The sequence below is a fragment of the Heloderma suspectum genome, chromosome 2, assembly GCF_057233095.1.
Source record: "Heloderma suspectum isolate Gila_16-S chromosome 2, 16-S_ref, whole genome shotgun sequence".
NCBI classification, from domain to species: Eukaryota; Metazoa; Chordata; class Lepidosauria; order Squamata; family Helodermatidae; genus Heloderma; species Heloderma suspectum.
In genome coordinates, this window is record NC_139459.1 from 394723146 (window position 1) to 394740806 (window position 17661).

A 17661-nucleotide genomic window follows, 5' to 3' on the forward strand; every position below is an offset into this window, starting at 1 on the left:
GGAGGCTGGGGGACCTGTGATGCTGGGGGATCTGTGATCAGATTCTGGGCATTTATTCTTAAGGTTCAGGGAAGCAGCGAAAGTGAAAGAAGAAAGGGAAGAAAATGATTAACCCTTTCTGACGGGGCCATTTGTGCAAAAAAAATCACACACACACACACACACCTGCTTCCCCAAGTACAGGGAGGGCAGGGTGGGAATCAAATTTTCTTTACTCATTCATGCATTTGCTTGGGAAATATTTATCCCCTGTGTTCTTCATGTGTCTGCCTCAGAATAATTCACAGCACAAGCAAAATCAGCAATAGCAATGAGATACACAAAACAGCATTTTTCAGCATAACCACTTGCCAATGGCATAAATCAGGGGCAGGAAACTGACAGTGGACATGGCTTCCTTCACTGGCCTGCAGCTCCCCCTCCTTCTCCCCCACAGAAGGTAGACGTGTGGGGAAACAAGCCTCTGGATGTACGCATATAGTTGCAGCCGAGGTGGCTGATTTGGGGTGGGCTCACAACTTGGGAGGGAAGGATTAACCTTCCCTCCAAGCACCTTGGGAATCTACTGAAAATGGCTCCCCTTGTGGGAATTTGACTTGGAAGGTGCTCCCACTGGAATTCATGGGACTTATCTTTATTGTATTTATTTACTGGATTTGTGACCCACCTTTCTACCAAGAAAAATGGTACTCAAGGCAGTTTACAATCATAAATCATCCCTACACTCTGGGCTTCTCCACATGGGGCTTATAGCATGTGATCCAGATTGCTTTCTCAGGAAAGTCTGTGGGTCCTTTACATGATGTCATCAACCTCCAAGGCCCTCCCACAGTTTATGACCGTTATCCCACCTTCGTAAAGCATGGGAAAGTCCAACTTTTCTCTAGGAAGCACTATGGAGAGCTTTACTTGCTGGGTGTACTTCTGTAATGATGCTATAACAGCAGCACCATCTAGTGGCTATAAAATGAAACATATAGAACTTGCCAGGAAATAAAAACAACCTGTGTCAGCCTGGAGTTGATCTTAATCCCGCAAAGATCCGGAAGCAGAAGCCCCGGTAAGGATGTGGGATTTTAGCCTTGTCTGGTGAAGCCCTATGATTAGGCTCTGGAAAAGCATTTCATTGGCACTGATGGGAGGCTTATCCTAATTGCTTTGCAGGGCTCATCTATGTTATGTGTGCATGAGTCAATATGACTATGTGGCTTTCACCCCACACACAACAGCCATATGGCCGCTGGAGGTTTACCCAGGAGGGAAGGGGTCTTTGGGTGATAAAAGCCAAAGTACATGATAAAAGTACATGTTTCTGAGAACTTACAGATGTGGCTCCAGAAATGGACACGGGGCAGTAAGGGGGCAGAGGAGCTTGGCCTGACCTGTCCTATACCATCATGAGAGTCAAGATCAAGACTTATCCCACAACATACTTAGTATTGACAAATATGAACCTCTCAAGCTGCTTCTACCAGGTCACGCTCCATTATCGTGGCAGTAGGAGTTATCGCTCCCAATTTCCCAAACCTGTCATGCTTTTGTTGAATCCACGGTGTGTTCGTGGACCAAGGAATTGGTCTCGTCTTTCTTCATCCAACAAAGAAAAGTGAGTCCACATAACAAATACACCCATACGATTCACACCATAGATTGGATCCAGACTAAGGTAGTTGCTCTTCACTGAAATCAAAGGGACTTAAGTGATGACTATGATGTCCCATTGATTCCAGTGGGCATTAAATGCGACCCAATATCTTCTAGCACACAATAACTTCCTGCAGGATATGGGCTCCACCTTAGACCTCCATTTCCTGCATGAGGGGTTCAAAATGGACCACTATACAGGAAGGGGCTACTAGAGGTATTGCTGAGTTGTGGGAGACTGACTTGCCCCCAAGCAACCCCAAAAGTCTTCCCTACCACATGAGCACGGTGAAGCCTTACAGATGTGCAGAGGATGAAAGTGAGCAGGGATGATGGGCAGCTGTTGTCATATGTGGTCCAGGACCAACTCAGGTGACCTCTTCATTCCTCAGGTGGGAAATGTGGTGTTACAATAACAGTGCAGGATCAAAATGTACTCCTTTTGCATGCGCTTCCTCCCCCCACACACACTTTTCCCCATCCTTTTCCCCCTTATCTGAGCCTTCCATGTGTTTCACTATACAGCTGCTAGATGGCGCTGTGGTCTAGCCCCTGTTATTGCAGCTTTTCCCTTTTCACAAGGGAACTCAAGCAGGACTCAAGTGGGGTAATTTGATCGCTCATTAGCTCCAAATGGAATGAAGGTCATTTAGTGTGGGAGATGCCCTAGAGGTAGACGACATCATCCAAAGGACCTGCACACTTCCATGAGTAACCAATCTCAATAGCAGGATAAAAGCTCCATGTGAGGAAGCCTTGAGGCTCTGTGCAAATAACTGATCCATATTGCATAAAGGGAGTCAAAACAAAACATGAACAAAAAAAGGAGAATGAACCTTTATTTTTTCTTGAGCCAGAACAGAACTTGATCCTTTATCTGGATGTCTCTATTGAACCTGTACCAGAAGAGAAATGGGGGATGGGTCGTTTACTGGTTCAGAAAAAGCATTTAGAGAAACAACAGAAGCCAGATTAAAAATAGATTTTGGAATGTTCTTCCCAAATTGACTTGTTTTAGTGACCTCTGGACTCCTGACGAGCCCCTTGCTTTTGGACTGCCCTTTTTCTGGACTGGAGGAAGAGAAGATGAGGAGAAAGAGTTGAAAGTACACCAAAGGGAGAAGAGAGAAAAAATTTACATGATGTGTTTTTAACCTCAAACTTCAAGAAATGGGCTGTTTTGGTGACTGCTCCCAGTTTATGGAACTCCTTCCACCAGCAGGCAAAGACTTCTCTGATTAAGCAGGTCTTTGGCATTATCTGTAACCTTTGAACGTGCCAGCCCTGTTCATAAGCCTGCCAAGGGGAGGGATCAGGTGTTTCAAGAAATACGAAAGAGGAGTTGAAAAATTCGCTGGAGTACAAAGATAAACTTTATTGATTGTTTTGTTGGCTGGGACTCAGAGAGCCAAGCAGCAGCTGGCTACCCTGATAGGCCCTGTCAGCATTCGATGCAGCTGTGCCAGCATCAGCCTTCACTTCACCTGAGAGCAACTTTACCCCATTATATCTGAAAGTGAGAAGGCGATTCTTGAGCCTAACATTGTGAGACAAACCTCCTTTTTTTCCCTTCGATGATTACATCATATCCCCAAGCCTGCTATCGTGCCTGTAGACCCTGCTTTCTGCTTGGAGCCCTCTTTAATTTGCCTCGCCGAACAAAATTGACTAACAGCAGGATTTGGGACAGATGAAAGGAAGTGCTGCTACACAAAAGGACTGAAAATTTACTGCAGTAAGATACGTTGATATTCTACTGAGGACTGTGGAGCCACTATACAGGGACTATATGTTAAACCTATTTTAATATATGTTGATAACATATTTTATTCATATTTTACTTATTTGATTCAAATTATATGTTAGTGTTTTATCTCCAATATTCACAGAAACAATCTCAAATTAGAAAGCTCATTTTAATTATTTTAATTAGTTCAATTTATTTTAGCCTGTTGCACCTATCTTAAATGATCTTCTAATGTTTTATTCTATTGATTTCAGTTGTTTTAGATGTTTTAATTTTTAAGTTTGGAAGTTATTGTTGCTGCTGCTGAGTTTGCCCAAGTGGGTTATGGTGCCAAATGTTATAAGATACTAATAGGGTTGTGTATGGTTTTAAATAGCTTAGAAATGGGATATACAAGGAGGAATCATAAAGAGCTGGGCCTTTCGCCTGCATTCTTGCAGGCCCCAGTTAAACGCCGAGTAAAAGCACAGGCTAAAATTACACATTTTTTCTCTAAACTGGAGCCTTCAACAACTCAACAGGTAAATATGCCACAGAGCTCAGGATCCCATCACCAAACTCTGATTGGTTTGATACCTCCCTCTGAATTTAGGACTACAGAACAGGAGAATTGTTTAGAAAAATCTGACCCGGACTCAGATGTGCTGCAGGAGGAAGGGGCTACTTTTGCTCCTGCCTATGAGGAATATTTAAGCCCCCAGGCACTTTTAAAACCTTCCCTGGACTCAGTTTGCCTTGATGTCATGGGGACACAAAATATGCTATTTGCAAATACGCTGCAGTTCCTCCTACGAGATATTTCAGATATTAAACAATCAAATATAGAATCTAAGCAAATTCTGAGAGACCTAATGGGTCTGGGTTTAGATCCTTCTCTTAAGTTGCTCTGGGCTATGGGTTCTGTCCCACAAAAGTGTGATATTGGTAGGAAAAGTTGTGTTCAAGCCAGCATACAAACTGATCCCCTAGAAGCTCCAACAGGGACCCAAGCAAGGGCTGATATAACGAGGGAGCCCACAGTACTGGGAGCTAAAGAAACAATTCCTAGGCCTTCTAGCAATGCCAAGAGAAAACTTGGGAGAAGACCCAAGAGAGAAGCCCTGACTCAGAAAAAATCCCGCAGGGGCGGTAAACCTAACAAGGGAAAAAAGAAGCTAGCATCCTGCTACAGTACTTCTAATAGTCATTTTAATTTTAAGAGATTGTTTAGACTCATGGACAACAAAGTTCAGGGGAAAAATGATAGCCCTAACAAGGTAAAGATGGCTCAGAGCTCTTGGAGGAAGAAAAACTCTTTGTTGCATCTTCCTGCTCTACCCCCAGTAGTCGAGGTCCCTGACCCATAGGCAGCAATTACTGACTTTTTGTCACTCAACCCAGCTGATGTAAAATTGCTACCTAATGATTCTCCCCCGCCTGGAGGCCTAGGTATAGATGGAATTATCTGCATGACTAAATTGCCTTTGGCAGCAAACCCATCTATAATACTTCTAAAATACCAGCTTGTCTTCTGTAATTTTCCAAGGCCAAGCAGCGAATTGTCTCAAACTGAAAAGAAGTATTATTTTTTACAAATCCTTAGTGACATAGGGCTACGTTTTCTGTCAATTTTTGACATAGAAGATGTTGAAGATCTGTCCTTTGACTACCCTAATTTTGGGATAAAAACAACTTTCACTAAAACCGCCACTGTGCACTCTGTCCTCACATATAGGGGGGCTTTTGCCAATGTTGGGATACAGGTGAAAAGGCCTTTTTTAAACACCTGGACCCAACCTTTGATTGAAGGATTGTCTGTGAAATGTCAGGTTACTGACACCTATAGACAAGAGACCCTCCTGACTCTGACCCCCTTTGTCAAAAAACAGTCAACTCTGATAAACTTTGACTCTAACAATTTAATAACTTAAATATAGGGGGGCTGGCAGGAGCAATCAGGAGATTGAGGCAAGAAGACTCCTTAGAAAATGTTACTGTCTACATCAGCTTGCGCAAAGATTATAAAAATCTCCAGCACCAGAAAAAGAACAAGTTTGTACGACAATCCTGGATGGAGCTAGGGCTGGCAATTCTAGAAAGAGATTCAACTAGATTCTGGATGTTAGTGACAAAAGGGACAAGGAGACATCATGGCTCTATTGATAATCAAATTACTTCCTCACAGTGGCAAGCTCACTTTTCAGCCTTGTTTAGAGAATCTTTTGTTGGGACCCCATCTGATCCCCTTCAGGGCAGGGATTTTTTGTCTTTCTCTTCCTACCCTGATTGGGAACCACTAACCTAGGATGAAGTGCATGATTTGATTGCCTCCCTGCCTCCTAAAAAGGCCCCTGGAGAGGATATGCTTCCCGGTGAATTGTTTAGATCTAATTCTACTTGTTGTTGTTGTTCAGTCCTTCAGTCGTGTCCGACTCTTCATGACCCCATGGACCATAGCACGCCAGGCCTTCCTGTCCTGCGCTCTCTCCCGGAGCGTGCTCAAGTTCATATTCATTGCATCCGTGATGCCATCTAGCCATCTCATCCTCTGCCGTCCCCTTCTCCTTTTGCCTTCAGTCTTTCCCAGCATCAGGGTCTTTTCCAGGGAGTTTTCTCTTCGCATTAGGTGGCCAAGATATTGGAGCTTCAGCTTCATTATCTGTCCTTCCAATGAGCACTCAGGGTTGATTTCCTTTAGGATGGACTGATTTGACCTCCTTGCAGTCCAGGGGACTCGTAAGAGTCTTCTCCAGCACCACAGTTCGAAAGCATCGATTCTTCGGCGCTCAGCCTTCCTTATAGTCCAGCTCTCACAGCCATACATTACTACTGGGAAAACCATAGCTTTGATTAGACGGACCTTTGTCGGCAAGGTGATGTCTCTGCTTCTTACTATGCTGTCTAGGTTGGCCATAGCTTTCCTCCCAAGGAGCAAGCGTCTTTTAATTTCATGGCTACGGTCACCGTCTGCGGTGATCTTGGAGCCCAAGAAAGTAAAATCTGTCACTGCTTCCATTCCTTCCCCTTCTATATGCCAGGAAGTGATGGGGCCAGATGCCATGATCTTAGTTTTTTTAATGTTGAGTTTCAAACCAGCTTTTGCACTCTCCTCTTTCACCCTCAACAAGAGGCTCTTTAGATCCTCTTCGCTTTCTGCCATTAGGGTGGTATCGTCTGCATATCGGAGGTTGTTGATAATTCTCCCAGCAATCTTAATTCCGACCTGTGATTCATCCAACCCGGCATTTCTCATGATGTACTCTGCATATAAGTTAAATAAGCAGGGTGACAATATGCAGCCTTGTCGTACTCCTTTCCCAATTTTGAACCACTCGGTTGTTCCATGTCTGGTTCTTACTGTTGCTTCTTGACCCTCGTACAGGTTTCTCAGGAGACAGGTAAGGTGGTCTGGTACTCCCATCACTTTCAGAATTTGCCACAGTTTGTTGTGATCCACACAATCAAAGACTTTAGCGTAGTCAATGAAGCAGAAATAGACGTTTTTCTGGAATTCTCTTGCTTTCTCCATGATGCAGCGAATGTTGGCGATTTGATCTCTAGTTCCTCTGCCTCTTCTAAACCCAGCTTGTACTTCCGGTAGTTCTCGGTTCGCATACTGCTGAAGCCTAGCTTGTAGGATTTTGAGCATCACCTTGCTGGCATGTGAAATGAGCGCAATGGTGCGGTAGTTTGAACACTCTTTGGCATTGCCCTTCTTTGGAATTGGAATGTAAACTGACCTTTTCCAGTCTTGTGTCCACTGTTGAGTGTTCCAGATTTGTTGGCATATTGAATGCAGCACTTTAACAGCATCATCTTTTAGGATTTTAAATAGCTCGGCTGGAATACTGTCATCTCCGCTAGCTTTGTTGTTACTAATGCTTCCTAAGGCCCACTTGACTTCACTCTCGAGGATGTCCGGCTCAAGTTCAGTGACCGCACTATCATGGCTATCAGGGACATTCAGATCTTTCCTGTATAGTTCTTCTGTGTATTCTTGCCACCTCTTCTTAATCTCATCTGCTTCTGTTAGGTCCCTGCCTTCTTTGTCCTTTATCATGCCCGTCTTTGCACAAAACGTTCCCTTGAGATCTCCAATTTTCTTGAAGAGATCTCTAGTCTTTCCCATTCTGTTGTTTTCCTCGATTTCTTTGCATTGTTCATTTAAGAAGGCCTTCTTGTCTCTCCTTGCTATTCTCTGGAACTCTGCATTCAGTTGGGTATATCTTCCCCTTTCTCCCTTGCTTTTCGCTTCCCTTCTTTCCTCAGCTACTTGTAAAGCCTCCTCAGACAGCCACTTGGCTTTCTTGCATTTCTTTTTCTTTGGGATGGATTTCGTTGCTGCCTCCTGAACAATATTACGGACCTCCGTCCATAGTTCCTCAGGCACTCTGTCTATCAGGTCTAATCCCTGTAATCTATTCCTCACCTCCACTGTATATTCATCAGGGATATGATTTAGGTCATACCTGAACGGTTTAGTGGTTTTCCCGACGTTCTTCAATTTAAGCTGAAATTTTTCAAGAAGCAGCTCATGATCTGAGCCACAGTCAGCTCCAGGTCTTGTTTTTACTGACTGTATGGAGCTTCTCCATCTTTGGCTGCAAAGGACATAATCAATCTGATTTCGATATTGACCATCTGGTGACGTCCATGTGTAGAGTCGCCTCTTGTGCTGTTGGAAAAGAGTGTTTGCTATGATCAGCATGTTCTCTTGGCAAAACTCTATTAGCTTTTGTCCTGCTTCATTTTGTACACCAAGGCCATGCCTGCCTGTTATCCCGGTGATTTCTTGACTTCCTACTTTAGCATTCCAATCCCCTATGATGAAGAGGACATCTTTTTTGGGTGTTAGTTCTAGAAGGTGTTGTAGGTCTTCATAGAACCGATCAACCTCAGCTTCTTCAGCCTCAGTGGTTGGGGCATAGACTTGAATTACTGTGATGTTGAATGGTTTGCCTTGGATTCGTACTGAGATCATTATATCATTTTTAAGATTGTACCCCAGTACTGCTTTTCCCACCCTTTTGTTGACTATGAGTGCTACTCCATTTCTTCTAAGGGATTCTTGCCCACAATAGTAGATATGATAGTCACCTGAATTAAATTCGCCCATGCCTGTCCATTTTAGTTCGCTGATTCCCAAGATGTCGATGTTCAATCTTGCCATCTCCTGTTTGACCACCTCCAGCTTACCTTGATTCATTGATCTGACATTCCAGGTTCCTAAACAATATTGTTCTTTACAGCATCGGATTTTCTTTTCACCACCAGACACATCCACAGCTGAGTGTCCTTTCGGCTTTGGCCCAGCCGCTTCACTCTTTCTGGCGCTACTTGGAAATACCCTCTGCTCTTCCCCAGTAGCATATTGGACACCTTCCGACCTGAGGGGCTCATCTTCCGGCGTCATATCTTTTAGCCTTGTGATACGTTCCATGGGGTTTTCTTGGCAAGAATACTGGAGTGGGTTGCCATTTCCTTCTCCAGTGGACCACATTTTGTCAGAACTCTCTGCCATGACCTGTCCGTCCTGGGTGGCCCTGCACGGCATAGCTTATGGCTTCACTGAGTTACGCAAGCCCCTTCGCCACAACAAGGTGGTGCCCAATTCTTGCTAAAATGTTTACTTATATGAACCAGCATGGAAAAATCCCCCAGGGCTGGGAAGTGAGCGTTGTTGTTCCTATTCACAAGAGAGGCTCTAAAGCAGATCCAAATAATTTTAGACCAATCAGTCTGCTTAATGTTGTTTAAAAATTATATACTAAATATCTTTTACACAAATTAGAGTCATGGGCAGCTGAAAACTTGATTTTAGCTGAAGAACAGGCCGGGTTCGCAAAGGGGAAATCTACAATAGACCAGTGTTTCTTCTCCATCACCTAATACAGAAATATTCTCAGCATGATAGAAAATATTTGTTACTCTTGTGGATTTTAGTTCAGGCTTTGACCTTGTAGACAGAGATCATTTGTGGCAAAAGCTATTTGCCACAAACATTGATAGAAGGCTGTTTCTTTTAATCCAAATGCTTCGCTCTGACACTACTCTTAGAGTTAGGCTGGGGGCGAATGGATTGTTAACAGAAAGCATCCCAACTGATAAAGGAGTGCGTCAGGGATGTTTATTGCCCCCTTTTCTTTTTAATTTTTATATTAATAGCATTGTACAAGAACTGAGTGATTTGGGATGCTTCCCAGCTTCTATTCAGGATGTTAAACTCTCAGTCCTCCTATATGCGGATGACATCGCAATGATTTCCACTACATTAATTGGTATGCGAAGGCTCTTGAGAAAGCGGAGTACATTTTGCACAAGAGAGCATTTGTCTATTAACTACGCTAAGACTAAAACTGTAGTATTTGGGAAGAAAAGGAAAACACATATGTGGAAGCTGGACAATGAATCCATTGAACAAATGAACAACTTTAGATATTTGGGCCTTAATTTCAATGCCCGACTTTCATGGAGACAACATCTAGATGTAATTAAGCTGAAATCATCCCAGTCTACTCATTGCGAGCGGAGATGGGTTAAAGATGACGCAGACAACAAGCTTGGGTTGAAAATTGGGCCACATTTATTGAAATACTTGCAAAGGGGTAACTAGGACGGGCATCTAACTGTGTCAGCAGCTAGCTGGCACTTCTTGGGCGAAAACATACCCAGCCTGAGGGGTGGCGGTGATCTCGCCATCCCTCCGGACTGCCTCTTCTGGGGGAGGTAGACCTTCCGGTGTCACCCCCAACCCGGTGCCGCACAACACCTGGGTGAGTGAGTAGGGTTGGTCTCCCAGGCAACCCTTATCCCCCCTCCGAGCCACACAACCCGTTCGGGGGGCCTCAGGCGTCACCTGTCACCATAAGGTGCCTCTGCATGCACACCATCCCTACTTTTCCTGTTTTTGCCCGTCCTAGCCGCCACAGGAGTCACAAGCCTAGAGCTTGTGAAACTCCCCCCACCTGCGCAGAAGAACTTCCCGCAGGCCCCTCTGCAGATCAGACAGACATATGTTATTAACTAAATGAGACAGGCAGACACCGTCCTACCTGAAATGCTCCCTCCTTGTCCACAGACGTCCCTATCGGGTGGTGTATCCTTCATCTCATTCACATGGCCATAAGCCATTTCTCTGTGCACTTTCAGACGTGCCCTGCTACTGGCAACGTCATTCCATTCCTTCCCATTGATCCATGGGAGCAGTGAGGGCTGCAATAGGCTACTTCCGGCCAGGTATGCCGGACCACCTGCATCTCAACCAAGGCCTGTTCGATCAGGTCCTTGCCTGGCTTACAGCCGAAGTCATTCCTTTCAATGTGCAGCACCTGGACCTGCAGAGGAAGACTGACAAACTTTGGTGGGACAGAGTGAGGAGGGGACTCCCACCGTATGCCACGTCTATGGAGCCACTGGATCTTAATGTGACGGGGTGACAGCAGCTGAAGTCTGAAGACTACATACATGCCCTTCATGCGGCTCCAGACATCATAACGTGCCCATGTAAGAGCACCCGTACCGGCGTACGACGAATCTGCTGGTCTAAGGAATAAGCATATTAGGGCAAGCAGAGCGAAAATTGCGTCAGGAAGAAGCGGACAACTCGTGAACGCAGGCCGAAACGCTGAGAAGCCCCATTTTCAAAATGTCGTAACATGCCTGAGAGAGAAATCTCCAGAGGCTGCCATGGAGACTGCTTCCATGTAACAACAGTGGGTTCTGAACTGCAAATTACCTAGGCATAATGGGGTAAAGCTAATGCAGAAACCGCACAGTTGCCCTTAAGTCGACAGTAAACCGTTGAATTGATCAAAACGGAGGCCCCTCCTCAAACCCGTGGCATTCCATAACCTGTAAGGTGCCACCAGAGCATAATCCATTGCCTTATGTTTTGGCCGTGGGCCACTGCCGTGCCCTTGCCATACCGATCAGTTTGATCACCAAATATGTAAATGGGGCCAGACCTGTGCCTTGAAGCAAATCAAGGCCCTCCGGGATGAGTCGGCCTTGTGAGCCCAGACTAACCCTGCCTTTCGTTAAGGCTGCTATGTGGAACAGGGAAACGTCTTATTGGAAAGCTCAAATGGAGGGCCATTACCGCTGGAGCCCAAAAGGGGGTATCCGGAGAGAGAGGGTGGTTAATTTACTAATGCAAGCAACATCTGTGCCCAACACTATCTTGCACGCCGAAACGTAAAATCTGACATGGAGTCAGTGAAACCCACCTTTGTGGGCCGAAGGCTAAATGGCCAGCTTGCGACTTATGGTCACAAATAGTCTGTTGTTCCTTAAAAAGGCGTGAAATTGTGGCCAATGATCTATAGATGATGGCCATGAATCCTATCACTAAGGCTTTGCCTAATGCACGCACACCCCACCTGCTCTGTCGCAGGCGGCTCCTGTATGGAGAGCCATGGAATGCAGGCTGGCATGCCTGGCTTCAGTATCCCGGTCTCCCATAGTACCGCAAGGATGGGATCTGGGAATGGAGCACCCACAGGGCTAAGGCCCGGAAGATGTTGACCTAATTGCATGACAAGGCATCGACAATTGGGTTTGCCTAACCCGGCACATGGTGGACCCAGAACCAGATGTTGTAACACTGACTCTGGAGCGTGAACACACTGACACGACCCTCCAATTTCAGGAGGACGGAGAATGGATAACGTGGTCATGTTGTCATACCGAAGGGGGGGGTAACTGACTTGGCTATAAGGTCATCGCACAATGTGCTTGGCGGGGGCAGCAGTCTCCACTCTACAGGCCACTACCCCCAGCACGATCGGACCTGCCCTAAGAATCTGAAACCCCTTGGGGTAGCGGCGGAACCATGCGAGTCCGCAGTCCGGCTTTGAGGAGAGGCTTACGCTTCCGAAATGAGGTGCCATTAAAGCCCTACTAAGTTGAAGCCATGCCTGATGTATAACTGCTTGGAGCTGTGCCTAAAAGACCTGAAAGTTGTCCTGAGGGAAGTGAGAATAACACCTAAGGGTATCGGATTGGCTTCACCGGATGTTGCTGTGGGAGACAGGCCCTCAGCCTTTGTGAGCTAAGGGGCACCGAAGTAACAGGAAAGGGGAGCGATACTTGCATTAGGTCAGAACATTGACCACCGTCTGTGGACTCCATGTAGCACATGCCCCTCAGGGACCCGTGGCCGGGATCCCAGACCGAGACAGCTGCCTCATCGAAGAGGTGTGTCGCACTGAGCAGAGATGATCAGGGATCTTGTGATTAACTGACTGGCCCTCAGGGAAGAGAGGTTACAAATCAGGATAACTCCCTAGAGGATTTCCTGGGTACCATTTCAAGAAGGGAGATCCCTAGAGTAGCTAAGGGGGTGTGGAGAAAAGGGGGGGGGCTAAAACCCTTCTGCCAGTACTGCCTTGTTAACCACTTAGAACCTAGCATAAACCGAGTTCTAAGTTAAGACGCATTCCCCCAGTTGGGGTAGTGTCTTAAAGCCAGAGTAACGGCGCCGACCTAACTAGGCATGGGCCATCCAGGGCTTCCTACTGCCTCGGCTTTTACAAGGGGGACCTCGTCATCCCCGGGCATTGGGCAGGAGATGCATGAGTGCTGACTGCTACAAGGGAGCACTCACGACGGAAACTGCACGTGTCCTGGGAGTATGTGCCCTTGGGGCTTTATTCCCAGCACAGATAGCAGTGCTGAAGCAGCGGACTTGCCATAGGCCGAGGGCCAGTGCGGGAGACCGCCTGGTGAATGTGGCCACTGCCAGATCTGTTGCCAACCCCGACTGGGAAGGAGTCAAAAATTGGAGCAAAAGGTCCTGGTCCAACAGGTCCTTACGCAGAGCGGGGCAATGGCGGCCCTCCTGCGAGAGGCCTCAACAAGCCATTCACACACCTCCTCGGGTGAAAGACATTACGAGAAGGAGTAGCCCTGGTGACAATACAACTCGCCAGATTAGCATAGGGATCTGGTATGCCCCATACGTGGATGCCTGAACGGGCGGGGGCAGGCGAGGGATCCTAAATTAATCCAGCAAAACCCAGTAAGATGCTGCATTAAGCGGCTGGGGTTACTGGGGTGTGACTGGCGGAGCTGCAAGCAGCCTGGGCGTCATATAGGGAGATGACATTGGGAGGGACAGCCGCCCCAGGGAGGTAAGCTAAGGCGGCAACCCCACTGGGGTGAGGTGCAGTCATCTCACCCATATCCAGGGCAGTCGTGTCTGGGTCCCCGGGAGCAAGGGAGGCGATGCCACTTGTAGTGCTCCTGATGGAGATGCCCCATGAGGGCAGACCACCTCCAGCTGTGGTGTGTCACCTGGCCTGGGCAAAACCCCAAGAAGGAGGATGTTGCTTGAATCACTGCTGACGGAGATGCCGCAGGAAGGTGGACTGCCTACAGTGGTGGAATGCTGCCATGGTGAACCTGCGAAGGCGAGATGGAGACCTCCATGGCGTCCGGGTGCACTGAACCCAGAGACGAGCTGAAATAGAAAGAAGTAGTGAGTGTTGGGTCTGCTGTCGCGATCGTTTAGGCTGGACCAACAGGATCCCTGAAGAATGCTCAACGGCTTCCAGACGAGCAAGAATTACCGCCAAAACCAGATCTGTTTCATCATCAAACTCAGAATCGGGCCTTGGCAGCAGACTGTTGGGGCGGGGAGGCGGGGCCCTACTCTTCGGGGCCCGACCCTTCTCGATCTTTCGACCATGGCCCTTCTTGAGGGGGCATGATGTAGAAAGTGAGGTAAGCTTGGCATGACATTGGCAAGAAGAAGCAAGGGCCCAGGTGCCCGAACCCAGTCCAACACGCCAACCACCACCCCTAGAAGTAAGTACGGCAGGGGTAAAACACATAGCAGGAGGTTCCAGTGGGCTAGTCACTGGGCACTCCGGGCAACAGGCGGCAGTGCCGCTGCTACCTCCAGACCGGGGGTGGGGGAGGGCACCCTTGGTGTCTGGCAGCGGCTAGAGAGGTGAGCTCAAAAACATAGACCCTCTCTCTGTATGTGTCTATGTGTTCACATTTAAGACACCGTGTGTCTAGCCATTAACCTTATTAGCTTATAGGGCAGGGGTGGAGAATCTGTGGCTCCCTCAATGGCCCTGTGGGGTTCGGATAGGGGTTTTCTAGCCCTACCTGGAAATGCCGGGACTGGACCTGGGATCTTCTGCATGCCCGGGAGGGGTTCCGGCCTTAATGATGCCCCTGGAAAGGAGTCTAGAACCTGGGACTGTCAAGTCCCAGTCCAACACTCTAGCCACTACAACACAGTGGCGTTGAAGGGGGCGCAGTTGCCACCCGCTGCAATCCTGGTGCCCAAGAGGCGCAGCAAGGGCTTGCAGCCACGGGAGCCGCTCCTGAGCGCGGGCGCCTCCAGGTAGTTGTTCTGATTTGTTTATTTTCAAGTTCGTTTGTGTATTTTTGGGAGGGGATGCACATGCTGATGCCGCGAGCGCCCCACGCTCGCGGGAGACAGCAAGAGCCGGCACCGATGTGCTCGGCGCCCAGGCCCGTGCAACCGCCCGCGAGAACAAAGAGGATTTTTTTGTTTTGTTTTTTGAACGTTGGAAACTGCCTTATACTAGGTCAGACCATTGCTTCCTCCAGCCAAAGAGTGCCAACCTTCACGCAAAAATGGCTCTCCAGGGTTTTCTGGCAGGATTCTTTCCTAGCCCTGCCTGGAGCTGCCGGGGATCAAACCTGGGACCCCCGGCATGTCAAGCAGGCTCTCACCCCACGGAGCCGTGACCCCAGTGGGGGGGGCGGGCACCTAGCTGCCGGGTTTTTTTGTTTTGTTTGTTTGTTTGTTTTTAAAGGAGCGCGGTCGCCCCAGCAGGGGAGCGCACTAGGAGGCGCCGTGCCCAGGCGCACGCCCGCACAGCCACCAGCGCTCCCGACGGGTGGCAAGCGCCGGCTGAGGGGGGCGGAGCCTGTGCACACGCACCCCCGCCGCAAGCGCCGGCAACCCCGGGGCCGCGGCGGCGCAGGCGCGTGGCAACCGCCCGAGGAGGGAAAAGGAAGGGGGAGCGGGGCCGCGCACAAGGAGCGGGCAACCAGCGCCTCCCCCGGGTGAGTGCCGCTGGCACAGCCACCTCCACTACTGCCGGCGCGACCAAATACTGGCAGTGAAGGAGACGGTGTCAGAGCACGTGCGCCTCCGCCGTGGCTGCCAGCAAAGCCGGAGCCGCTGCAGGCGCGCCGAGCCCTCGGGAGTAAGAAGGAGGAACTGAGGAGAAGGAGGGCGGGCACGTTGCCACCGCAAGCACCGGGGCCCTCAGCGCACACCGCCACAAACACCACTGCTCCCGCCGACAAGGCAGGCGCCGGCCACGAGGGAGGCGCGCTGAAGCGCGCGCACCCTGCCGTGAGCGCCAGGAATCCTGGAGCCGCGGCAAGCACCAGCGTGGCAGCGAGGCCTTGGGCGCGCTGAAACCATGCGGAGTTCACGTGGCTGAAACGACGACGAAGCTGGTCTTCAGCAGGCAGATGTCCATCGTCGTGTCCAGGCGGAGCTGTAAGTCTCTCTAGCTGCGTCAAGCCAGAGAGCTGAGATTGGGAAGGGGGCTGAGTTTAAGGCAACTCAGCCTGCCCCTCCTTGCATGGTGGTGCCACTGGGGTGCACCAATCAGAGGCCCCTGCGTCTTGTCACCCCACCCGCCTGCAATGCCCCCCCCTTTTGGCCAGACAAACTGGCCCCGGGGTGAGGGTATATCTCTCCTTCAGTTCTCTCGATCACAAGGGGGAAGTTTGGTTGCCCCTGCATTTGAGATATTTCAGAAGAAGGTAGTTTCACAACTGACGTATGGGGCTGAGGTATGGGGATACACAAATGTCACTATTTTTGAGGTGGTTCAGAACTCTTTTATGAGATCTGTCTTAACTGTCCCCCGGAGTACACCTGGGGCCTTTCTATGGGCAGAAGTCGGATTGATTTCAGTTAAAACATCTATTTACGCTACTCTCGCTTTGTATTGGCTCAAGTTGACCCATATGAGCGATTCCCGCCTTCCAAAAAATGCTTTCAAGAGCAACTTCAGACCCCATTCCAAAAGTCTTGGGTAAACCTGACCAAACCTACGTTGCAAGGTTATGGAATTGATACTGAGTCCTTTCCTTCTTTCCCTTCTGATAGAGTAAAGCAGAGGCTTAAAGCAGAGGCTTAAAAGATTAAAAATGTGGTACACTCATTGGCTCCACCAAAACCAGGATCAGGATCAGAATGACTGCGTAAGACAGGGCTAGTATACAGGAGGATTTATATATATTGATATACTTTAGGTTTTTCTCAAAGCACATGTAAGGGGAGTACTTCTCTCCTTGAAGGAAGGGGGCCTGGGAAGCATTAGGCAGGGACTGGACTGGAGGCCCACTTCCCCTTTGCAAACAGAAGTTACAACATGGAATAGATGAACACTTGTTCTACAGGCCTGGTTCGAACATAAGGAATGTCATGGTTTGTTTAGCCCCTGAACTGTCAGGGCTGCTTGAACCAAGGGAGACTGCAGTGTCTGGTCCACTTGCCACTTCTCCTGTGAACGGGGTTTCTCAAACAAAGGCCTGTGTTTTTCGGTTGTTTCATGTGACGTCCAAACCTGCCACTGTAGTGTGAAGGACAAACAATCCAGAGTTTTAATGCAACAAGAAACGATGGTTTCAAAGTTAAGGTTGCTTGTCCCTCGACAACCCAGAGTTCCAGTCTACACATCACACCAAACAAGCTAGGGATGGGGCATTCCTGGATTGTCTGAGAAAAGGAATGAAAAGCAGAAGCTGTGGGTGGGTGAGAAGCAGTGTGCTCATTTGCTCCCATGTGGCCTCGACAACTCATGGCTTCAACAACACATGCGTTGCCATTACGTGCAAACCGGGCCATAAGTGAGGTGATACAGCAATGCCAGGAGGTCAATTTAAGGCAGGTTTCATGTCTATCGGTTGGTCTTTGTGTGTACACTAAAATGAGAAGATATAAATGCAAAATGAAATAAACATACATCACAAATACAGATTAATCTCTGAACTACAAATCTGAACACACACACGCACGCATGCTCATTTTCTCCACTCATTTTCTCCACAAACTGGAATGCACAGACTGAATTGAACACCAGGAATACCAGTGAAAATGGATCCGTAAAGGACAAGAAAGTATTTTCAACATCTGGTCACATATCCAAACAAAAGGAAACTGAAGATCAAAAAACAGCAAGGTACGTTTCCAGCAACAGGGTTTAGCATGCTCAAAACTGGTCAAAACCCATTTCCACAGAGCATGTGCAGAGGTGTGAGCGACAACGAGCACTTTGAAAAGTATG

The 17661-nt window shown here is 48.3% G+C and overlaps 1 protein-coding gene across 1 annotated transcript in view; it reads right to left on the reverse strand.

Moving 5' to 3' along the window:
- LOC146356498 (vomeronasal type-2 receptor 26-like) overlaps nucleotides 1–17661 on the reverse strand; it is a 40744-nt gene that overhangs the window by 7852 nt on the left and 15231 nt on the right. The window contains exons 6-7 of the mRNA XM_084830151.1: nucleotides 16532–16665; nucleotides 15196–15877 (exon numbers count right to left, since the gene is read on the reverse strand). Coding sequence (XP_084686277.1) covers nucleotides 15196–15877; nucleotides 16532–16665 — 816 coding nt within the window. The remainder of the gene's footprint in view (nucleotides 1–15195; nucleotides 15878–16531; nucleotides 16666–17661) is intronic.